The 26,882-nt window shown below is 35.1% G+C and overlaps 1 protein-coding gene across 3 annotated transcripts in view; it reads left to right on the top strand.

The window, feature by feature from the left end:
* Window positions 1–26,882, top strand: part of LOC150107942 (putative RNA methyltransferase Y17G7B.18) — a 65,200-nt gene that overhangs the window by 15,284 nt on the left and 23,034 nt on the right. For 2 of the 3 annotated variants that reach the window (XM_090415472.1, XM_090415471.1), the window contains exon 3: window positions 21,216–21,434. The exons of the other annotated variant lie outside the window; for it this stretch is intronic. In XM_090415472.1, the coding sequence (XP_090271598.1) occupies window positions 21,216–21,434 (219 nt within the window). The remainder of the gene's footprint in view (window positions 1–21,215; window positions 21,435–26,882) is intronic. 3 annotated transcript variants of the gene reach the window in all.

The following is a 26,882-nucleotide window of genomic DNA, read 5'->3' as shown; positions in this document are numbered from 1 at the left end:
AGTCGATATATTAAATCATCAGTTATAGGGATTAGGGACTTACCCGTAACAAGTATACTATCATTTTAATTTTTAAACCTTATTTTAAAACTGTACTGTGAGTTTTCTGCCACTATAAAACAGGAGAATCACTCATATCTTCCTCCACAATCACATCTTCATTACCTTCTCTGTGTGAACGATCAGGCTGTGGCTCTTCTGGTGTAACCAGAAGAGCCACATTGGACATTTTCATCAAAAAAAACTTTGTTTTTTTTGATGAAAATGTCCAATGTGCTTTGCTTATTCCTCTTCTTCTTTTCACCATAAATTTGTTCATAGCAAGCAAATGCATCATGTACTTTCTTTTCTATTAAGTAGCGTTCAACATTGGGTTCAACTTCAGCCATTTTGAGGACATCACTAATTGCAGAGAACACTTCTGCAAGATCCTTCACTGCAAATTGTTTAACTACCTCTTCCTATTTCTTTTTTTCCTCTTCCTTTTCTCATTCTTCCTCTTCTGCAACACGTTCCTCTAGTTCGACCAATTCTTCATTGGTCAACTCTTCAGGGGCACTTCCTATGAGTTGAACTACATCATCATCATCATTCATTTTGGCATTCAGATTGTTTGCTAGGCTCACTATTACAAACTTCCAAAATCGATACGATTATCTGTGCACATGGCTCTCATAAAGAGGAATACGAAGATGGTATCCAGGTCGCCATATTTGTCTGAAAATCTTAACTTAAAAGACTTGATTCAGTGTACCGTTTGCGAAATGTATGCATTGAGGAGAGTGGTTGGAGTCTGGTTAAACAACAATAGTGGAGTGAATGTGTGCGAAAAGTGTATTACGCGGAGCGATACATAGAGTAAATCAGCAGCTGGAGCATTGGCAAAAATCTTTAACAAATGTACCGACTAATAATTGGCAAAAGTATAGAAAAAATAAGGGTATGAAAGTGAGTGTAAACAAAATGAAAGAGCGTGTGTTGTATGGGGATTCCTTAGTAAGAGGTGTGTTAGTTGAGAGTTTAACAAAATCGTACCAACCCGGTGCAAACATAAAGAATGTAAGCGAGTCAATTAGAATGCAAAAACAGCGGGTGAAGGAATTGATAGTGATAGCAGGTGCAAATGATTTGAAAGGAAACAAAAAGGCTGTGAGTGAGGTTGTGAAGGAATTGCTTGAGGTAGCAAAAGAAAAGAGTAAGAGAGTTAGGATGATGAGTCTGTTGCCACGGTATGACAGTGAAGAGTATAGAAGGAGGGCCATAATTGCTAACAACTTTATGCGTGAATTATGTTTGAGTGGTATGGAATAAGTTCGATGGGCGAAAGGATTTATATAAAATGGATGGTTTACATTTGAATGGATTTGGTGTACGGAGACTTGAAAAGGTATTGTTGAATGTAATGGAAGTGAATGGAAAGAACCAGGGAAACTAGAGTTATTAAGGGGGGGAATATGCATATTTTAGGAAGACAGTTGAGTGTGTGAATGTGTGTAATATGCCCAAGCGAGTAGGAAAAACCACGAATCAGAATGGGATAGTTAGTATAAGGTATCAAAATAGGGATGGGACAAATCGGCTTCTGCAATTCATGTATACAAATGCCAGAAGTATTAGGAACAAGAGGGAAGAATTTTTGGCCTTGGTTGGCAATTCCAGACCATAGGTTATTGGCATTAGTGAAACATGGCTGACAGAAGAGATGACACAACTAGTGGGATTGAATGTGAGGGGTATGGTGTGTTCAGGAGAGACAGGGAGAATAAAATGGGGGGAAGGTGTTTGATTAATGATAGCGGATGAGCTACAGCCAAGGAGAATAGAAGTGGAACTGCAGGATAGAGAAAAGAGCACATTTGAGGCTATTTGGTGTGAGATTGAAACTAGCAGAACAAAATACACAGTTGGGTGCTGCTATAGACCAGGTGATGGAATAGATGGTGGAGATAGTATGCATAAGCAAATAGAAGAAATGAGTGGAAGGAGGGTAATTATTATGGGAGATTTCAACTATGGTAACATTGATTGGACGGAAGAGACACATGGGAGGAAGGAATTGGATTTTATGTGGTTATTAAGGGATAACTATCTGCAACAGCATGTAATGGAAAATACTAGGGGTCAGAGAGTGCTTGACCTAGTAATTGCATCTGAGAATCTGGCTGTAACAAATATGACCACATTGCCACCAATTGCTGAGAGTGATCATAGGGTCTTGACTTGGGAGGTGGCTAAAGGTGTGGAATTTACAATTAAGACAGGGTACATGTGGAATTATCGGGCTGGTAAGTATGACAAGCTTAGGAGATTGATTGGTTCAGTGCCATGGCATGTACAACTGCAAGGACTAGAAGTTGACAGTGCATGAAGCACTGGCTGACTGTATACCTAGAGTCCGAAAAATAAATAAAGTAGGAGTTAAATGGATGAATAACACCATTAAGCTTGAGCTGCCAAAAAAGAAACAACTATGGAGGGAATTCAAGGAGAAAGGTGACCGTCAGGCACATGAACAGTATAAAGCCTAGACCAGAAGGGTAACTAGTGTGGTAACAAAAGCAAAAAAGGATTACGAAAGAACATTGGCCATGCAGGCTAAAGAGAATTCTAAACAGTTTTTTCGATATGTTGCAAGTAAAAGAAAAAATGTATATGGCAGAATGATTTTAAAGAATTCCGATGGTAGGGAGGTAACCGAATCAGTTGATATAGTTGAATTACTGAGCGAGCACTTTGGAAGAGTTTATCATCCAGGTGGTGACATTGCAGAAATGAATGAACCAATAGATTATATGGGAATTGTGGTGAATGAGGGGTGGAGGTGAGTAGTCTATTGCAAAACCTCAATGTCAATACATCTGTAGAATTGGATGGTATACCACCTCGTGTCGTACGTGAAGCATCTAAAGAATTGTCAGTACCCTTGACCATTTTGTTTAATCTGAGTCTCGGGTCTGGGTTAGTCCCGAGGGTGTGGAAAGAGGGGAAAATTGTTCCACTGCATAAAGGTGGTTCCAAGACTACTGTTGTAAATTTCCAACCGATTGGCATATCAGGAATTGTTGTCAAGGTCTTGAAGAAACTAGTCAAGAGAAGAATACAGGATTGGATAGATGAAAATGGGATACTGTATGGGGGACAACATGGTTTTGTGAAGGGTAGATCATGCCTCAGTAACTTGCTCACCTTTTATAACACAGTGATGGCTAAACTGGATAAGGGTAATGGGTTTACAGTGATTCTACTGGACCTTGCCAAGCCTTTGACAGGATACCACATGGAACTCTAATCAGTGAACTGGAGCAGATGGGGATGGATATAGGGTTTGTGAGATGGATAGGAGGGTGGTTGATGGATAGATACCAGAGAGTGGTTTACTCAGGAGTGGAGTCCAAAAGATGGCCTGTGACTAGTGGTGTGCCGCAGGGTTCTGTTCTTGGACCACTACTTTCCTATATCGTTAATGAACAAATTGAAAAGGATCTGAGAGTGTTCACTTGTTTGCTGATGATGCAAAGTTGGGTAGAGCAATTGCGAGTGTACAGGATGTCAAAATTTTGCAGGATGATTTGGATAGTTTGGAGGACTGGGTTAGGGAAAATGGATGTCAATTTAATGTGGCAAAGTGTTATGCATTTTGGAGTGAAAAGATTAGCAGCAGTATATCACATTGGGGGGTGCTTATGGGTCAAAGCTGTATAACTGAGAGGAGACCTCCACATTGCCTTTAAAGGAATGCGAAGAACCGACCAGGGCTTCTGACCTGATGTCCAATCCTAACCTTCTCGTGGTGCACACTGTTGGGTATCTACTTTGATACTGAACAAACGAAGATGGGCTGGCAATTTGGGATTTAGCCGACTAAATTGTATTCTTATTGGTTAAACCAAAATAAAAAAAATGATGGTACAAAATGACAAAATTTCATGCCAGCTGGGGCGTCGCCCGGTTAAACAAGGCCCCCGTTGTTTTCACCAGGGAACCAGGGTGAACAGCGAAAAGTCATCTACTGGAACAAATCTGAAAACAAACCCCAACTCAACATCACCAGAGTTAAAGATCGGTACTATCAACGTAAGAAGCCTGAATGGCAAAGAAATGGAGCTAGCTGAGGAATTAGATAAGTACCAGATTGACATAATAGGGGTGACTGAAACAAAAAAGACCAAGCTGGTGAGATATTTCTGAGCAATAAATACAAAATGTTATATTCAGGCAATGACAATCAAGGAAAAGGAGTAGCCATAGTATTCAACACAAAATAAGAGGCTAATCTTCTTGAATGGCAGTCAGTCTCAAGTAGAGTAATGTGGGCAAAAATGAGATTGGGGAACTGGACAATGAGACTTATTTGTCCCTATGGTGGTCCCACAGAAGGTTCTACTAAGGTAGAAGTGGAGGAATTTTTTGAGGCTTTAGAAAAAGCAACTGACACAACGAAAAAGGAAAAGTTGGTCCTTGTTGGGGATCTAAACAGCAGAGTAGGAAATGATTGTCAGACATACAAAAATATTTTGGGAAAATTTGGAGAAAAGAGCAAAGCTAATAATAATAGCATATACCTGTTGGATTTCTGCTCAGGACATGGATTGGTCATTACTAACACCATGTTCCAACATAAATATGTGCACAAATTCACATGGAGAGAAGAGACTAGGAATAAGAAAAGTCTCATTGACTATGTTATTGTTGATAGTGATGTTTTCTCCCTAGTGCAGGACACCAGAGTGTACAGAGGATTTGAAATTGGAAGTGACCACTATTTAGTCTTGAGCTGGATAAAATTGAATTTCATATTGAAAGTTTTAAAGCGAATAAAAGTTGAGCAGCTCTCAGATATGAACTGTAGACTAAAATACAGAAAGATTATTGAATAGAAAATGAAAGAGTTTGAGAACAGGAATCAAACTTTGGAGATTCACTGGCAAACTCCGAAAAAAACATTGATTGATTCTGCCAGAGAGGCATGTGGTGAGGTTGTGTGCAAGGATAAAAAAATCAGAACTCCCTGGTGGACACAGGAAGTTAAAGAGACAGTGAAGGAAAAGAAAGCATATCAAAAGTTCCTGGCAAATAAGTCAGCTTTTACTCTTACAGAATACATAGACAAATGTAAGAAAGCTAAACGGTGTGTAAAACTAGCTAAATAAAAGTCATGGAAGGACTTTGGCAAGAACATAGAAAATAAATATCAAGAAGGTGGCAAAATATTCTGGAGGTTGTTGAAGAAACTTAGAAATGGAGGAAAGAGTGCTGTAAAAGGAGTTAGAGATGATAAAGGTGACATGAAAACAGGAAAAAAAGATATCCTTGAAGTATGGTGTAATTACTTTGAAAAACTGCTAAATGAAACAAACAGTGATGACAGCACAGTGATAAAAAAATACTGACCAGGCATGCAGTCAGGAATACATATCCATACTTGAAGTAGAAAAAGCCATCAAAGGCTTGAAATGTGGAAAGGCAGCAGGAGTAGATGATATTTGACCAGAAATGCTGAAGTATGGTGGTATAAAAGTCTTACAGTGGCTGCACTGCATAGTTCAGAAACCCTGGACAGAGGGACGAATTCCCCATGATTGGAGTAGAGCTCTCATAGTACCCATATATAAAAAGGGAAATAAAACTGAATGCGAGAATTACAGAGGTATTTCCATACTGAGTGTTCCTGGCAAGATCTATGCAAGTAAACTTGAGAAACGGTTCAGAAGAATTGTGGAAGAAAAGCTTGGTGAAGAATAAGCTGGATTCAGGCCAAACAGAGGCTGTCAGGATCAGATCTTCACTTTACGACAAATAGTCGAGAAAGCATGGGAATATAACAAAGATCTGTATTTAAGCTTTGTCGATTTGGAAAAGGCATATGATAAGGTGCCAAGAGAGAAGCTATTCAATACGCTGCAGTTATATGGTGTCAATGGGGCATTATATCAAGCAATACTTAGTCTTTATTTGAGTTGTAAGTCAGCAGTTAGAATTGAAGGAAGTACAGGAAGATGGTTTAATGTTAAATCTGGTGTAAGACAAGGATGTACATTATCCCCTCTGTTATTCATTATCTGTATGGATCACATTATGAAGGAAAGTGGTATTAAACCTGATATCAAAATTGGAGATGTTAATGTCAGCTCTTTGCTTTATGCGGATGATGTTATACTTCTAAATAAATCCGCTACAAGTTTCTCTGACTAAATTGAATAGCTGTTGTAATAGATATGGTATGAAGGTCAGGAATAAAAAGACAAAGACAATGAAAATAGGCAGAATCATTGAAAATGTCAAGTGTGTTGTGAATGGAGATCCTGTGGAACAAGTAAAACATTTCAGCTACTTAGGCACGATTTTTACTGAAGATGATAAATTAAATATAGAAATAGACAACAGAATCAGCAAAGCTGGTATGGTGGGAAGTCAATTGAATAAATTCATATGGAATAAGAGAGAAATTAGTCGGAACACTAAATTAGCTGTATACAAGACTGTGTTCAAACCACTTTTAACTTATGGATCTGAGAGCTGGGTCAGAAGTAAAACACTTGACCAAAGACTAGAGACCGCAGATATGAGAGTCCTAAGAAAAATTATAGGCGTGAACAGATGGCATCAATGGCAATATCATATTAAAAATGAGGATATTAGGAAAGAACTTGACATTGTCAGCATCCAGGAATGCATTAGCAGAGCTAATCTCAGGTGTTATGGTCACCTAAACAGAATGAGCGAGGAAAGATTAGCAAAACAAGTGTTCTCTGCCAGGTTGGCAGGAAAACGACCCAGAGGAAGACCAAGATATAGGTGGATTGATACGGTACAAAGTACCTTAGACGATAGAAATATAAGATCTGATAATGTTGGAGTCTTGACAAGTAACAGAATGATTTGGAGGAAAATTGTAGATAGGAAGTTAGTAATGATGTAATTTTTTCATGTGGTACTGTCATATCCTGTACACCCCTTGAGGGTACATGGCAGGAATTTGATTATGATGATATCACATTGGTGGAACCGTACTCCAGGAGATTGAGGCCAGTGATTTGGAAGTGTTGGTGGATAGGGAGTTGAAGTTTAGGGGGCATATTGCAAAAATGGTAAATCAGCTCATCAAATCACTTGGTTAATGAAAAATACTTTAACAAGCAGAGACAAACAAGTTATTGTTCCTCTATATCAAGCCCTGATAAGACCCCGTCTGGACTACTGTGCCCAGATATGGGTGCCAGGATTTCTTCTTGATGGGAAGGAGGTGGAGAGAATCCAGAGACGAGTGACCAAGATGGTGGCAGGTCTGTGGAATGAACCTTATGAGAACAGATTGAAGATTTGTGGATTGCAAAAATTGGTTGATAGGTGGAAAAGGGGTGATATGATTGAGACATTCAAATTACTGAAGGGTTTCTTTAAGATTAATCCAGAAGATATTTTTGAGAATAGGACTGGTGGTGGGAGGACTAGGGGCCATACATGGAAGCTGGCAAGAATGTGGTTAACAAGGGTGTTAGAGCTAGGTTTTTACTTGGAGAGTGGTAAATGAGTTGAATAAGCTGCCAGAGTCTGTTGTGGGTGCTATGACCGTGAATGAGTTCAAAGTGAGGTATGATAGATACTGTATGAATGTCGAATAGTTGACATGATGTTAGGGCCTCCCTCGATGAGTCTAAGGACTCCTTGGAGCATGAGTCTAGTCATTTCCTTCAGGAGCAGAAATGGCTTGTGAAAAAGTTCTATAGTTAATAAGCACTAAACACTGCATAAACTCCCTTATCCATCAATTGGATCAATGAAGTAGTGTTTGGAGGGAGAAACATGACCTTGAACTTGGTGAAGATTACCGCTGTAAGACACATGACCTGGAGCATTATCTAGAATTAATAAAATTTTAAATTGTACATTTTCTTTCACACAATTGCTTTTTATTTCACTCGCATAATTGATTAAGGCATCCTCAAACAATTTTTGAGTCATCCACAACTTCTTATTGCTTTGATAATAAACTGGGAGTATGCTTCCTAATGTTTTTGATGATTCGTGGATTCTTACTATGCCATATCACAAATGGTTTCAGTTTATATCCAGCCACATTACCTGTAACAGAATTGTAATAAGGACATTAATAGCTTTGAAACTAGGTATAAATTTTAGCTTTTTATGGATGAATGTCCGCTCAGACATTTTTTTCCGAAACAAGGATCGTCTCATCCATATTAAATATTTGCTGTAGCAAATAACTTTCCTCGGTAATAATTTTATCTAATTTTCCCACAAACTCCTTGGCAACCTTCTCAGCACATGTAAATTCCCATACATTTTCACATTATGCAGTGCAAAGTGCTGCTTGAATCTCATGAACAACCGGAAGAAGCATTCAATAGTAATAATTGGGTTTTGCTTTCTCCTTCAACATGTTGAAGAGACTTAATGCCTTAGCGGTTATGGTCACAATGCTGGGGGGTATGCACTTTTGGTTCAGGTCCTTATAACTTGCAACTTTGTTTCAAGATCAATTGTTCTCCTCTTTTTCTGTGATTCTTCACTATGTTTTCTGATTGTGTATGTAGGGGCCATGGTGCACAAAACAAATATTTAATGATAAATACACAAATAACCCATTTCTCAAACACAAAATCAACAGAGGTTGAAGACACGTGCTGACTGCTGAGGGAAGTTGCCGCTGAAAGTGCTGTTGCCACTGTACATGCTTTATGTTACGCTCGCTTGTGTCTTATTCGAAAGTATACCCGAAAATTTTATTTATTCCCTTATGGGATCACAGAAGTATCTTTGAAAGGACGCAAGTCAAGGGATGAGCTGCAAATGTCTCTGTATTGTATTTAGTAATAAACAGAACTACTTGTTTTTCTTGCTTCTGCAGTTTGAGGTTGGAATGTTTTTCATAGTATAGGAACATTTTTTCCTGTCTTTGGAAACAACAGATGTAATAAAAATTTAGCTATTCCTGAATAAAGATGAATACTTTCATGTACTATAAGAAGTGGTTGATCTACAACAAAATACTAGCATATGTGAGTTATCTATTATTGATAAGATAGAAGAGCCACTGAAAAAAAAAAAAAAATAAAATGAAAGCATATTGAATGTAGGATTCACGAAAGAGTGGATAATTCTGATAATGATCGGATATTGTGTAGCCTGTTATTGTGTAAAATATATACCAATCCTCAGTAAACAAAAGAAAATTCTTAGAAAATGAAACACAATATAAATAAAACAGAAATAAATACACATAACAAGCATAACAAAAAATAAGATGACTTACTGCTCCATTAATCCATGTACTCCTGCCATGCCTAAATGAATCACCTGATCAACATTATTAATTCATTGGGTATTCCCACAAAGTCATTCCCACAAAGTGCAGACAATGACCGAAACGGTCCACACCCCTTAAACCCTTGCCCCACTTTCCACATAAGGATACCCTTCCCCTTCTTTCCCCCCCTCTCCCCACAACAAAATAATATATATATATATATATATATATATTATTAATAGTAACCCGGGTTCCCAAACTTATTTCTCGTGTCTCAAATACACCCCATGTTCTTCCCCCCCCCATTTCAACAATAGCTTGGATTTAGAAGGCATCTTTAAACCAAAATCAAGGTATGTACATAATTTTTCCACATTTTTTATTCTGCCATAATTGCCTTCTACACTCGCCCATAATGCCCTAAAATATACCCCTTTTGAGTTATGTTAGCCAATGTATTAAATATAAGGGACACTCCTAAACAAAAACAGGCTAAAATAGCCGTTAATTATATTAATTAATTCATTGGATTAGTCTCTCTTATAGTTATTCACTGAACAACCAAAATATACCACAGCCATTTGTTAATGGGTAGTTATTTATACTTTGCGAACAAAATCTCCTTCTCTCTCTTCATATGTAATTTTTATTTTTTATATTTATTTTTCTAATTTATTATTATGTCATTTATAGAATGACATGCTATTTGCTCCACCCAGTAACTTGCAGAATAGACGTATAATATAACAAATGCTAATTATAATTTATTTGCCAGTAATGAAAGTATTTTTACTCACACTTGTTCTTTCTTTACATTTCCCATTCTCACATGGTGGTAAATATGTGAACCATCATTAATGATGGTTCACATATTTACACCTTTAAGTAAATTCAAATATAGCATTCTCCTTCATTATTTTTTTGTCTTAAACAAATTGTCTCCCCACCCTATGCAGATTTGGTTACAATTAAAGAACCGTCATGATACATAACATGTCTGCTGAAATTCACGCATGAAATTTCTGCTGTGCATAGCGTTATCTCTTACCTTGTCAGATAAGTTAGGGTGATGGCAAGAGAGATAATCACCTTGACATTAACATGCTAATGATTCTATTTATCTGTCTAACTCTTACCTGATTTATCCTCCTGAGTTTGTGTATACTCTCTGCTGCTTTCTTTAACCACTTCCCATGCACTGCTAACATGTTTCTCTTCCACTGATGGTATAAGAATTATGGCACGGCATAGCACTGATGAAAGCTGACGTCTCAGATTTTCATAATCACCTGGTTTGTAATTTCATGCATATATCCCCTCTTAATAGAAAATTTTATTATCTACGATCTCCCATTTTAGAACTACATGATCATTTTCCCAAACTAGAGGCAGCATGGAAAGATTGGTTACTGTAAAGTTCTCTGATGCTATAACCAGATCCAACACTTGAATCTCATGTCCCTTCCATTACATGCCATCTCAGGTAATTATTTCTTAGTAGCTGTATAAATCCATTTTGTTCCCTCTCTGTGACCATTTTCTCCCAATCTATGTCCCAATAGTTAAAATCTCCCATGATAATTACTCAACCTGTACTCATCAGTCTAATCTGCTAGTGCAGGGGTGGCCAACCTTTTATAGTTCGTGCGTAAAATTTTTCATTTTTAAGTTGATGCGCCATACAGACTCATACCACTTTTCAGCCCTTTTAAAATATGGTAATATGGATATATTTAACAATTATGCATAAAATCATTTATTATATATATATATATATATATATATATATATATATATAGTAATATTCACACTTTTAACAGTTTTAAATAAAAGGATTTCATATAAAGATAAACATTTTAATTATTTTATTGAGACTTTTGAAATTGCTTTGCTTTTGCTAAGCTTGTAGTGTTTGGAGTTAAATCAGTTACAGAAAGCATCAAACAGTTTTTCAAATTTGAATCAGTCAGTCGTGACCATAGTTTGTTCTTAATCATTTTCATTGAAAATGCTTGTTTGCATCTGTATGTATTTCCAAAACGACAGATATAACTCTGAACAAATTTTCTCAGGTCTGGAAAATGTTCACATGTCAACGATCGCCAGAAATTAATTATATCAGAAACATCTGGGAGTGATGGAAGTTCATTGAATTTCATTTTCAATAAAGAATTGGTTTTGAGATCAATAAGTTCCATTTGTATGTTACTAGGCATCGTCAAGGGATATGTTCATATGTAAAGAAAATGAAAGACATTTTTTGAAAAAAGAAAAGCTTTATTAAATAAAAAGTCAATATTACACACCTAACAAAGATAAAATCGTGTCATTTTAAAATATGAATCTAAAGTTGATTGTTTATGCTTTTTTACTCTTTCATTTAACAATTGCCTATATGGATTTATTGCATTTAACACTGATCGCTTAACATTAACACGTCTTCGTAAATCAGGATCATTTTCACTGAAAAAATTGAAATAATTTTCAATGTCATTCAAGCACCTCTTTAAATCTTTGGTTGCTAACTTTTCCAGTAGGAACTTCATTAATTTTGTCATCATTTTCTTTGGCTTTGTTGCTAAAAAGTTTTTCTAAATCTTCCACTGAAAAACCATCATCTTTTGCATTTAATAAATTTCTTACGTCCTCTTCATCGACATTTTCGAAACCTATTGATTGAACCATCTGGATAACTTCATTTCTAATCTCTTGAATGTTATTTTCTTCTTCTTCTAGTATAATTTCTGATCGCCAGAAATTAATTATATCAGAAGCATCTGGGAGTGATGGAAGTTCATTAAATTTCATTTTCAATGAAGAATTGGTTTTGAGATCAATAAGTTTCATTTGTATGTTACTAGGCATCGTCAAGATGTATAGTTCAGTAAGTGAAAAGGAATTTATAAATGCAAGTATGCAGTCTTTTTCTTCGGCATATTTGCTAAAACGACTGTTAACGAACTCTTGCAATAATCTGAGTTTCTCAGTACTGTAAAGTTGCCATTATCTTCAACAGATTCACTATGTTATTTTAAATGTGGAAATTGACTTAAATCCCCATTTTCTAACTGGAAGATGAATAGTTTTAATTTCATTTTGAATGCACTGATGTCATTTACTAAGCTAGGAAACAATTTGTTCTTGCCCTGCACTTTCAAATTTAGATCATAGAGGTGGTTGGTAACATCAACTAAAAATGTTAAATCAAATAGCCATTTCTTATCACACAACAGGGCTTTTTCCTCATGCAGCTCATCCTTCTCTTCCAGAAAATTATGAACACTTTCTTTCAGCTTCCAAAATCTACTGAGAACTTGTCCTTTAGAAAGCCAGTGCACCTCACAATGAAGGATGAGATCACCATATTCCATATCTAGCAGTTTAAAATATTCTCTGAATTCTCTTCTGTTTAACCCTCTTGCTCTAATTTTATTCACACACTTTACAACTGGTATCATAACATGCTTCAAATTTGGATTTTTCCACACAGAGATTCTTCATGTATAATACAGTGATACTTTAGTAGAGAACGACCTAAAAACCTTTCAAGTAAAGTTACGTCCCAGAAACTCTGCCTACCATTGATGGTGCTCCATCAGTGCAAACACTGATGAGCTTACTAGAATCTGGTTGTTGATTTCTAGACATGACTTTACTTTGTCAAATATGTCTGACCCTCTAGTTTTTCCATGAAGTGACTCAAGACCGATAAATTCTTCAAAGATGTTAAAATTACCATCAATTCCTCTTATAAAAATGCTTAATTGGGCTACATCACATATGTCAGTGGATTTGTCCAAAGCTAAAGAAAAGAAAGAACAAGCATGAACATGGTCTTTCAATTGCTCATTAACATCATGGGAAAGTTCTTCGATGCATCTTGTAATTGTTTGCTTGGACAGAGCAATTTGGTTTACTTTTCTTTCAACATTCTCATCACCAAGACATTTTGCAAAATTTTCGAGACAGGGCTTAACAACTTCCTCTCCATATGAGAAAGGCTTGTGTATTTTAGCCAACACAAAGGCAATTTCATAAGACACCTCCAGCATTGCCACACTTTCACAACTTCGTTTCACAAATGTATTTTCTCTTTTTTTATTTCTTCCTTTTTCTTAACCACATATTCTTTCTGCAACTCAGACCCAGGAACAAACTTCAGTTTTTCTTCTAATTCAGCTTGATGTTTTCTATGGTGTCTGTTAAGATCATGTCTTCTATTATCTGATAGAGTGCTTTCACAAACAATGCACAACGGTTTTCCTGAAGGACCCGCAATAAATAAGAACTCATTTTCCCACAGTTCATTAAACTGGTGCTTGCTATCTCTTCTGCTCATTTTCTTTTGCAAAGTAAGGGGTAACTGACTGTAAAAAAAATTATCCCAAAAAAAGTAAAGCTTATCATTAAATAATTTATTTAAATTATTTTATCGTTTTTAACATTATGAACATTCAAAAACAGTTCTACAAGTTTAAGATAAAATTCCTGTTTTCATGAAGGCCTAATACAGTTCCATAAGTTTAAAAATCACACACACACACATATATATATTTTTTTTTCATAGAGAGTTTTCATCTCTCTCTCTCTCTCTCGTAATATATTATGTCCAATGAAATAAGAGATAGATTCCTGCCATAAAACAGTCGATTAGCTGGCAATCACACACACACAACCCAAACATCCTCATTACAAAAGCTTTGCTAATGATCAATTAAATTTTAGGAATAAACCTACTATATGTAAATAAAAAGGAAAGATATTGTATAAAAAAAACAAAAACACACACAAATACACCTGAATAATTGCAGGTTTCAGTAATCAGCAAATTAGGGGAACGGGAAAGAATTTGACATACGCGTACAAAATGAAAAAATTTATTTTTAAATTTACAGAACTATATTAAGCCTTCATGAAAACAGAAATCTTATCTTAAACTTAAAGAACTGTTAATAAAAACATAACTTGAAAACACTGGATTGTTCAGTCACATCGAATCAGAAGTTCATCAAACGTTATGACACGAGAGTCAGCTGTAAGTAACTGGTGACTTACAGCTGACTGAGGTGAGTAACTGGTGACGTATATCAGCATTCGCCGGTGCCTGTTGCTTCAAGATCAAACAAGTATAAGTGCGCACTCTAGAATTCAGTGGTAGGTTAATTGTGTGTTTATATATATATATATATATATATATATATAAATCGTATAGAAAATTTTTTAAATTTTTTCTCTGTGGTTCAGTGTGCCACTTTTGGTGCATGCGCCATAGGTTGGTTACCCCTGTGCTGGTGTATGCTATCTACATACACTTGCAGATTATTGTATGCCATCTACATAGTTTATATCCCCTGGTTTGGGGATATAAAGGACAATCCTTCCATGGTGTCTTTAATTTGTAATGGAAAGATTGTTTACATATAGAACATATTTCAACCCAATATGATGGCCTCTTAGCCTATGTACTTTGCTCTGAGTATTTCTTGTGGCAAAATAATTTCTACCTGCAAAAAAGAAGGTATGGCCAATGGCTCACCACTCTTCCCCCCCCCCCCCCCCCCATAACAAACCTACATGGAATTCTAGTAGCAAGGCTTATACATTGGTCATACATGACTGGTAATTAGCTTACAGAATTAACAACGCATATAAAAGATATTAATTAAAGGAAACTTTAATGAACAACTTCAATATTTCGGCAACGTTACGTTGCCATCTTCAGGAACATAAAACTATGGTATGTGCACGCAGGCACTAACAGAAGCAAATGAAGAAGGAGAAACTAATATTGTTCCTAAAGTCTTAATGGTACCCTCTGGCAGGCTAAGTTTTCTACATGGAAGACTTGAGATATGGTAATGATATATTTGCCATTTGGCCCATGCCCACAAAATGTTAAATACATTCCTAAGTCAACTCAACAAACAACACAAATATATTCAATTTCGAATCAAGATTGAAAACAATAACTCTCTTCCTTTTCCAGACACACTTGTCACACATCTTCCCTTAGGCTGCCTTTCCTTCATGCTCTACCACAAACCTACACACATGCAGGCTAATACATACACAAAAATTCATACTGAAGAATTTGGAATTATTAGACAAATGCTCATAAAAAATGGCTAGGAAAAAAAAAGTTCAGAACATCCTCCACAACAATACCAGGAAAAGCAAAAAAAGATTACAATGATGCCATTAAGATACTATAAATTAGGGTAATATAGAAACAGTAGATAGACCACTACATAAATACAACATTAAGGCAACTCTCAAACCTCCTGCAAAATTAGAAAGTATACTCAATTTATCTACAAAAATAAGATTCATCTTACTTTTGTATAGTGTAGTGTATGCAGCTTGTATCCTATACATATGTACGAGGTTGGCCTGAAAAGTTAAGTTCTGGCCTAACAATAAAGAAAACGAATTTATAATTCCAAAATTATTTTTATTTTTCAACATAATCTCCCTTAAGACTAATACATTTATTCCAGCAATGCTCCAGCACCATCATCCCGTCCCTGTAGTGGTTCTCAGTAAGATCTGCAAAATACCCCTCTATAGCTGCAATCACTTCTTGATTCGAAGAAAAACGCTGACCAGTGAGGAAGAGTTTTAATTTTGGGAAGAGATAGAAGTCAGAGGGAGCCACATCTAGGGAATTGGGTGGATGTTCTAACAATTCATAGTACAGATCCCTTAATTTTCCCATTGCCAAAACTCTTTTGTGGGCATATGCATTGTCCTGATGAAAGATGATTTTTTTGCTTCTGCAAACTGGGTCTTTTCTCACGAATTTTTTTCGTCTAGTCTGGTTAAAAGATCGGAATAATATTCTCCCATTATTGTTTTACCCTTTTCAAGATAATTAATAAACAAAATGCCTTTAGCATCCCAAAACATCGATGCCATGACCTTTCCTGCTGATGGAACCTACTTTCTCTTCTTTGGTGCTGAACAACTGGCTTCTGTCCACTGTTTTGACTGCTGTTTGGATTCTGGTGTGTAATAGTAAACAAGCACTGTTCAGAGATTTTCATGTGAATGCGTTTTTGATCTGCTGTGAGCAAGTGTGGCACCCATCGTCTGCAAAGCTTTTTCATTTGCAATTCTTCATGCAAAATATATCCTACATGTTCTTTTGAAATGGCTGTAGTGTCAGCAATTTCACGTACTTTGACTCGCTGGTCATCCAATACCATATCATACACTTGATCAATGTTTTCTAGTGTTGTTACACTTTTTGGACATCCTTCATGTTAACCATCTTCAAGGCTGGTACGGCCATGTTTAAACTTGGCAACCAATTTCTTAATTGTCGAAAACAAAGAAGAAGAGTGCCCATAAACTTTTATGAACTTTGAATGAATTTCTTTTGGCATTAAACCTTCTTTTACAAAGAATTTTATAACCGCACAATATTCAATTTTATCCATTTCAAGGGATACAGACAACACTTTTGCTTCAGACAGCTGTATAAAACAAACTACTTGATAGACTGAGTAGTTTGTTTTATGATAAGTAAGTAATTATTCTAACACGTGTGTTGTCTCCATAAATTCTTCAATATGAATGCTGACCACCGTGTAATTTTAAAAGAAAGAAAGGAAGGAAATTCCAAAGAGTTATGTGACAAGTAGGAGATTAATGAGGGCAGATGCCGGAGAGGTAACAGAGGCAGATGAAATTGGTGAGCTACTGAGTGATCATTTTGCAAGGGTATATCATCCAAGTGAAGATATTGTTATGACAGGTGACAGGGATTGATGTGAGAACAGAGGTTGAAGAATTGGAGGTACTAAGTAGATTGCAGAATCTGAATGCAAATACAACTGTGGAATTGGATCTGCTCCTGTTTTACAAAAATGTGCAGGGGAACTGGTGATGCATTTAGCTTACAGGATTACTTTTTTTTTATTGCAGAACGCACTGACCAGCTGAGATAAAGGAGTCCTCTTTTTGTGGTGAGGATCCAGAGGCGAGTGACCAACATAGTGAGTGGTCTGTGGAATGCGCTCTGAGGATGGATTGAGGGTTTGGGGATTGCAAAAGCTGGATGATAGGTGAAGAAGGTTGGGATATTATTAAAACAAGTTATTTAAAGGCTTTTATAGGATTAATACAAGGGAAATTGAGTGTTTTGTTTGTTAATGGTTTCAAGGAGAGATATGATAGATATTTGGTTGATAGTTTGGGTCTTCCATAATAAGTCTTAGGACTCCATGGAGGTGTCCTGAAATAATAATAAAAAATAACTTTTTTAAGAGTTCAGTTATTTAACAACTGTTTAAACACGTGGCAAAGGCTTTGCTTACTAAAATCTCATAATGCTCGCATATTGTGGAGAGTGGTGTAAAATTTTTAAGATTGTGTGTGTGCTATCTAGAGTGAGAAATTTGTAACTAATAAACAAAAAATGGTGAAAGAGCATTGGAAATGTTACTTGAATGTTGAAACTGTGCATGTCAAAAGGGAGATGATGGTAAATGGTACAAAAATCCAAGTGTTCAAAGAGAATGCAGAGAGGAGTACAGAAACATGTGATGTAATAAGTAGGAATGTGCTGAAGAGGGATTTGGCCAAAGCATACTAAATTAAATTTTATAAATGTTCTCAAAAAAAAAAAAAATCATACCTGTAGTCTGTTGGATTGAGAGTAGCATATACTATCCACTTTGCCAACCAGACCAGCAATAAACTTAGAATTTTTCTAAAATAAAAAATTATATTGGGGGGGGGGGGGATTGACTCTTTATAATACACTACAGGTTTACTATTTATTGTTAATATTTCATTGATCCATATATGTTCAGTCTTCTAAAATTTATTATTTTTATAAGGGACCTATCAAACATGTTCTACCATATTTGCAAATTACGTACAGTATAATAATCTGAGAAAGCATTTGGTAAATGTCTCTATACACAGAAAACATTTCTCCTTAATTTTATATCCTCAAATACCGTTTATTTTGTTAATTAGTCTGTTCATATTTTTCATTAATTATGATTATTCTGTTTTGATGTTCATTTTTCTATTAACTATTTTGTAATACAACCATAATAAATAACTTTTTCAAATTTATAACACCACTTGCTCACAGATGGTGTTATAAATAAATAAACGCTGAATAGAAAATGTTGTCACAGTTTCTGTTCAGTGTTTCACTCTGAGGCCTTAAGAATGAAAGCATTAAAGGGAACTTAAAGCTGTTCTGTATAAAGGCCCATCTTAAGCTCGAGAGCTTAAGATGGATCTTTATTGAAACTTGAAAATAGTGAAACTGAAAGCTTTATTAAAATAGTGTTGGTATTGCAGGTGTGATTAACTGAATAATAGTTAAATCAAATGGAAAAGCCCTGTTTAATAAAAGTGGCATGTGTTCTTCTTGTGTACATAATATCAGCTGATGGTCAAGATATACTATTAGAACTTGCAGCAGACATGTAATTGCATTGTAACCCTTCTAATATGTTAGATGATAATAAAATTCTGTCATCTAACTACTTTTATATAATAGCATTTTTCTAGTTGAATAACTTCCAACTTTTACTGAAATTGCTTTCCTTAAAACATTGTTTCCCCAAGTGTAGTATGCATGTTAATAGGGATATGCTAAAGGTCTTTAGGAGATGCAAGTTTTTTTAATTTTGATTACCTTATTTTTTTACTTTTATATTTTTGTTACCATATTGTTACAGATAAGTGCAGGTCTGTTGTATAATTAATTTTAAATGACTAAAAAATCTGAAGGAAGATTTAAACAAAATGTTTCTTGGCATTATGTTGAATTTTTTCTTGACAATTATTCATAAGACTATTACACGCTTTTTTTATATACTCTTTGTCAAGTAGCTTTACATATATAGCTATACATAGAAGATAACTACCATTCAAGAACCTTTAAAGAAGCAGCTACAGTCGCCTGTAAAACTGAAAACCTAAACAAGAATCAAGGTCTAATTTTACCAGAAATTTGGAAAACTTTTATCAGATCATTAAACATCAAAGAAATGAACTTTCATAACAATTACGTCATGAGCCATAACGAATAAATCACGTTAACGAGACACGCATATTGTCACGCACAATACCAATTTTTTGAATATGAATTAGAACCATCAGTTATAACCTAGTCTGTAACCTTCATTTTAGCTTACTAGTTTGTATTCCCTGAGGATGCCAATAGAAAAAGATTGGCGAAACATGTAGGAGAATAAAATAAAGCTACTTGACAAAGAGTATATAAAAAAAGTGTAATAGTCTTATGTTTCTTGGCATGCATTGACTAACTTCTATTAGGGCCATGTGTAGTTGACAGCATGATCTTATTTCAAGCAATAGGTACAAGCTGTGTGCATTAAAAGTTTAAACTCAAATAGTTTTAACCATGCTGTCAGAACTCTGCTGAATTTCATTTGTTTCTTTGAAATTTTTTATTATGAAAATTTAATTTCATAATTTTTGATTCTACTCTACGTATATTGGATTCATTTAACTAAAAATATATTTAATGATTAAAAAAAAAATTGATTTGCATGTTGTATTTCGCATCACAAACATAGAGGTGTGAAGTGTTGCTGTGATATTTTATTTCCAGAATATAATCTTTGGTTTCTGTTCTCCTCTGGCATGCATTGCATTTGTTGAGTCCATGCTTGTATCAATCAGGCACTCCCCGTGTGGGAATCATGTGTGCAACTCCTTCACTTTTGCTCCTTCTCTGTAAAGTTTATGGAATTTGATAACACATGTTAAAAAAAAACACATTTATAATTACAATAATATCCACTGTGATATTATTGTGATACTTGGTATCATCTTTTGGAAGTCTTTCCACTTGGTTATACTATAAATTAAAGATGCCAAGAAATTATATTCTTGGTTTAATCGTTTATCCATGTGTAAGCAAACAAAGTTTGCACCAGAAGTATTTTCAGAACTGGGCAACTTATATATAGAAGCTAATGACTTCACATCACTTGCCTTAGTATCCCATAATGCAAAGCACGTATCCTTAGGACATATATAATGCCATGCATTATTGGAACAGTCACTACCCAGACTGGTTTTGACCTTTATTGGGGGTCTCATCAGTGGGAGCCAGAACCATAGGTGATATACCAAGGTTGAAGTAATGCAGGAGTCATATTTTCATATACAAGTAGCCAAAAGATGTCACACCTTATTAAAATACTCTGGATTAGAGATAGCTGTTGGAAGTTTTTCCACTTGGTTATACTATAAATTAAAGATGCCTAATCCTGAAAATACTTCAGGCACAAACTTTGTTTTCTTACACTTGGATAAAAGATTAAACCAAGAATATAATTTCTCGGCATCTTTAATTTATAGTATAACCAGGTATTATAACTTATTTTTAATAATGTGTGACACCTTTTGGCTACTTGTATATGAAAAATGACTTCTGCATTACTTCACCCTTGGTATCACCTCTGGGTCTGGCTCCCACTGATGAGACTTCAAAGGTCAAAACTAGTCTGGGTAGTGACCCTTCGCATAATGCATAGTATTTTACATGTGCGTAAGGATATGTGCTTTGCATTATGGGATACCAAGACAAGTGATGTGAAGTCATTAGTTAATGTGTATACGAGTTGCCCAGTCCTGAAAATACTTCAGGTGCAAACTTTGTTTGCTTACACTTGGATAAAGGATTAAACCAAGAATATCATTTCTTGGTATCTTTAATTTACATTTATAATTATTCATGTTTAAATGAAATATCATAGCTTCTTTCTTAAAACAATACTTAGTGTAAAGTTTATTTTACAGATGGCCTGTTTATTATTAAAAAAAAAGAGCAGTGAGCATAATGCAACAGCATTTTTTGATTCTTCATGTTTTGCAAAATTGCAAAAAAAGTGGATGTGTGTGTATATATAACATACTAATTATTTTATGGTTTTAATGATGTTTGTAGGGAAATTATGTTTCAGAGTCTGCTGAATTATTAGAATTCCAAAAACCAGAATTTGATACTATATTGTGCTTGAGCCTGACAAAATGGATCCATTTAAACTGGGGTGATGAAGGAGTAAAACGAATGTTTCACCGTATTTATAAACAGTTGCGACCATCAGGCCATTTAATCCTTGAAATTCAGCCGTGGCCAACCTATTCTCGCAAGAGAAAATTAACAGTAAGTTTGTAAACATTGAAAATTAACATTCAATTCAAATGGAAATTAAAATTGGTTTTATTTCTGTATTTTTTTAATTCTAAATATTAATTACATTTAAAATTAGTTCAATTTTATCTGTTTTTTTGCTTTAAATATGAATGAGTTTCTTTTTTTTTTTTTTTTTTTATTCACCTAAATCAAAAAACACATCTGGGCCATTAATGAACTGGTGATTTGCCTGTTTAGCCTTTCCTAGTGATATGGCCTGCTTCCACAAACTAGGTTCTGGCATTGCAAGTATTGCCACCTTATAAGGCATGTCTTCCTAGTTGTAATAAATGGCAAATTGAGCTCTAGGTGGTAGGGGATTTTGTATTACCTCGTGAATCACCATTCCTCTGTTTATACGATGTGTGAAGTCAGGGCTGGCTTTACCGATGGTGCAAGACATGCATTTGCATGGGGCGGCAAAGTTGGCATAAACTATATGAAAAATAAGGGAGAAGGGGCAGCAAAATATGGTACCGCATGGGGTGACCCTGTGTGAAGTGCTGCTACCATTTCTCATTGCAGAGCACTGAGGCCATGCTTGGATCAGCCTGAGCACTCCCTGTGTGGGAGTTCAAGAATATATCCTCCCCCTCCAAAAAAAAGCCATCAAATTAAAAGCACTTCCACATCCATTTCACCAACATTCAGAGCATCAATAGAAACATAATGAAGACCACTGCTGCCACCTGGGCATCAAATCCTAATCTGTTGTTCATTACAGAACCCTAACATCCTCTACACCAATGTTTCTCAAACTTCAGATATCTGTGTACCCTTCTAAAATTTTCATTATTATCAAGTATCCCCTTATCAAAATAATAATACATTATAAATAAAGTATATTTCCTTGTAAATGTCTGTTTTATTTGAATTTAGATGTACATGTAAACAAAAAATATGATTTATTTTTAATAGAACAAAATTTATAAAGATACTATAAATTTTTACTTAATTTAAATAATTCCTCATCAATGAGAGGAGTGAAATTGCTTTTGGTGGGATAAAATTTCAGTAAAATTTGGCTCTACAGTTGTTCATTTCAATCTCAGATTCGGTTCGACATCTATAATGTGGTTCCTCTTCTTCGTCTTAATATCCACAAGAGCCAAAAATCCAACTTTGCACATATATGAACCTGGAAATGGAAAAATGAACCTTAGAGCTTTATCTGTTAATTCAGGAAATTCATTCTGCATTTGTTGCCAAAATGATGATAACGTATTCTAGTTGTATTTAATTTTTAGGAAACCATCAGAAGCTTGTTTTAAAAGTTGTTCTGCTTCAGTTGGTGACAGACCCTTTGGCATAGATTTGTTAATATTGAAAGGATATCTTATCCACTCAATATTAATGTCCAATTCAGGGAAATACTTTCCTAGATTAATTTGTAAGCTTTGTAAATGTTGCATGATAGTAATTTTCACATCATCATCATCAATTTGCTCGTTCAAACTTGTGAGCAATTCATGAAGAGATGGAAACATGTCAAATTCTCCATTACCAACCCGCTTTTGCCATAACTTCATTTTTGCCAACGTGGCTTTCGCTTTATCTTGGACATGAAATATAGAAATTTCCTCGCCTTGTAAAGACAAATTAACATTATTTAATGCAGTACATATCTGCCAGGTATGATAATTGACTGAGCCATCAATTAGGTAAATGTTTTTTTCAGTTCAAAATTTTCACCAAGAAAAACTTGTAGTTCATTCCAAAGTTCAAATAAACAGTTGAGAGAAATATCTTACATTTAGAGGGTGGCCTTTAATATAATTTATGGTTTTTACAGCTTCATCCAGAACTTTTCTTAGGTATGTGGACATCATATGTGTAGCCAAAGCCTCTCTGTGTATGCAGCAGTGTGTCATCTTTATATTTTCAGCTATTTCAATGAATCCTTGAAACAAGCCCTTTTTAAGATCTGACCATGGATTTCGCTCTGTTTTGCATATTTGATATATTTATATTGTTGAATATTTCTTCGCCTGTTGTATTGTTCTGGCAAGGGTTGGCAAAATAAAAAGTCGTCATGAAGTTTTGGATTTTTTCCATACCTAACAAATACCAGAATATTTCCAAAATTTGTAATGTTGGTGGATTCATTGACCTGCAACGCATAATAATGACTCTTGCGTATATCAGATAACAATGTTTGTTTTATATTTTCAGCTATTTCAATGATTCTTTGATGAACAGTACTATTTGAAAGGCAAATCCAATCAAAAGACCTTTTTGCATTATCTCTGATCATAATTTCTGCTATTTTTGCTGCAGGCATTCCATCCAGTTTGCAAACTTAATACATTCCTTATCTCACCAAAAGACAAAGATTCTATCTTATCCTGGAGTTTATAGAATATCCTGCTCTTGTGGCTTATGTTATTATGGATAAACTGATCTATCTGCACAAATTTATCAGTGTTGTGTCAACTTCCTTCTAATATATATATCTTTTTGTCTATCATACAAATACTCGTAAGACTCTTTCTCAGGTATCATGTGGTACCTCTGAATAACAATGAAATTGCCTCATGGTCGAGCCAATACCAGAGTATCTGAGATCAACCTCTCCTAAAGCACTAAAAAATTTATTTTTATTTGCTGGTGCCACTTAGGGCCTTTAGATTAAATAAACTATATCAATCAAGAGGCAATCTCTAGATTGTACTTAAGTGATACCTTGACCTTGCAGACATGGCCAAAATCTCTTCTTTCTAATTTCCTGGCTAGGTTCATATTAAATTTTATAAGAGGTGCATCGGATTCCAAATTACAGATAGTCTTAATTGGATTCAAAAGCAAGGTTTATTGAACACTATTATAATTACACACACACACACACACACACACACACACACACACACACACACACACACACACACACACACACAGTACATCTTAGTTTAGTTCTCATTCTAAGAGAGTTCCTGACAATTAGGTTAACATTAAAACACTCTAACAACATATAGATACTCAAACTGATTATTTTTATATTAGCAATATAAACCTTATTAACAAACAAACACTCTAACTAGGTATGATATTCACAGCAATAATTTTTCCAATCCAGTCACAACCAAGTCACTCTAGATAGCATCACTGTCTTTTACAATTTGTTATTAATATCACTTTTTTCTCTGAACTTTATCATAACACTCTTTAAACACATAACATAATTTGATTCCATAAGGAGACAGTAAATTTACAGTATTTATCTCAAGATCACTACAGTTCAGTTCTTTATAATACTATTAATGTTCTTTCTTCTGAATCACAACGTGGCACAATTCATCCATAGCTAACAAATTTAATAAAGTCTACTTATCTATCTTGAACGTTCATCACATTGATTGATCTTCAGGAATCTGTTTCTCCTTGACTGAAATTTCCACAGGTTCCTCTCTGGCTTTCTGTGGATGTCTGGGCCTATACTCGCTCCACAGGACTACAGACTTAAAGTTTCTGCCGATGCCTTGATCAAAACCTGCAGAGTGGAGGCGCTGCCACCCTTCTCCAGTTCATGACACCGAGAGACCAACAACAGGAGATCAGGAACCAAAAAGCCTTGTGCGTGTGGGGGATTCTTGACCCTTTTATTTCACCTTGGTTCCCAGCGAGTCTCGCACTCCGTGATGTCCACCTAGTGCTTTTACGTGGGTCAACGTAAGAGCATCCACCTTTCTCCGCTACCCTTCTCGTGCGCTGTTGGTATGTGATTGCCCGGGGCAAACCGCTCCCTTCGAATTACTGCTTCGTGACCTTTGGATTTTCATCCCCTTCTAGAAATATGTGCAAGTCATTCAACAACTCCTAATACTTATGGCTTTAACGAATAATAAATATTTACATTTCCACTGTTATTTACACAAACTAGTGAGTGGTCTTTTGTTGAAATACTTTATAACTACTCTTTTTCCTTAATTTTGAAACATTTAACATATTTACAAAGTTGTAATATAATACCTAGAGACAAACACATGTATTTAATTTTCTTTTGATTGGGTTATGCATGTTAAACTGTGATAAGATTGGAGTTCCTAAAATCACAATTTAACATCTGGAAAAACATCAGAAATAAATTTCTCTTAATGAACCCAAGAAATCTGTTTTAGCAAACCATGCTTGATCTACAAAACCCAGAATTCAGTAGAACAAAACCAAAGTGTTACACATTAAATCTACAAAATATAGTTACAAAATATTTCTAGATATCTGGTTATTTCTAGCTTTGCTGTTTAGATATTCAAGGAACTTTTCCTTGAAGCTTTTTTTTTCCCCTATCTTCGTTGTTTAATGGTTCCAAAATATTGCTGTACTACTTCTTTAGTAGAATCTTCTCTGAGATCATAGGCACAATTAAGTTTTGTTGTCCAGTTCCCTCCCCCCCCCCTTTTTTTTTTTCTATTTTTGCTCACACACCACTTTATTTTAAATTGTCTGCAATCTTTACTATTTAGTGTTGAATACTATAGCCGCAACTTTTTTTCCCTGATTGTTATTTTGTCTGAATGCAATGCCTTGTAGTTATTATTTAAAATAATCTCTTGGCTGTTTGTGGTATTTCTCTGCTTCTTTTCTTAGCTCTAGTTCTTTACATCTGATATTGTTGGATTCTGAATAAGGAGAATTGGAAATTATTAATACTTCATTCAGAGTCCAACATAATCAGCCATTCCCTAAGCCAGATTTTCTCATCAGACTAATAATCTCTTATTAATATTATGCTATTCATATGATTTCTTTCAAGTTATATTTATTAATATTTGTTCATTTATTGTTTTGAGATGAAGTGCAGTTGTGAAAACTGTGTATTAAATATCACTTATTATTATGCAATTAATATTACTAAAACAGAGATAAAAACTGTGAAATATGTAATTTTTTTGTTATTAGTAAAATGCAATGTATCCAAGTAATTCAAAATAAGACTTGATTGGTTGTTGTGAGAAATTGTTATTTTTAGCCACCTCGTGCCTTATCATGAGTTTCTGTACAGTGTGCAAGAAGCCAGTTTGGTATCAACAAAACCAGTTAGAACCTGATTTTGGCAGGAAGGGAGAGTAGGATGTCATGACTAAGACATAAAAAAGGACACAAGAGTAAAAAGGGGAGAAATAACCTGGGCTGAATGGAGTAGGAAGGACTGGGAACCACTCTGTATTTTGACTCATCTTTCTCAGAGCTTTTATTCTTTTATAAATTCCTATCGCCTTGCAGAAGGATAGTGTTGGACGAAAGGATAATAAGAATGAGTAAGAAATAATGAAAGTTAGGCAATTACGAGCAAGAAGATAAATTCTCCGGAGTTAACTAATCAGTTAATGAAACCCAGGATTCTTTAATATTTGTGTGTTCTCAAAGTGAAAGTATTCAAGAACCAAGGAGAGTTTCTGGGATTCTCCATAATGAGGAAGC

This window comes from Typopeltis vanoorti, chromosome 3 (assembly GCF_054136105.1).
Source record: "Typopeltis vanoorti isolate ZY-2024b chromosome 3, IOZ_Tvanoo_1.0, whole genome shotgun sequence".
Taxonomy (NCBI): Eukaryota; Metazoa; Arthropoda; class Arachnida; order Uropygi; family Thelyphonidae; genus Typopeltis; species Typopeltis vanoorti.
Note: the sequence above shows the minus strand (reverse complement) of the source record. Positions and strands in the feature narration are given on the sequence as shown.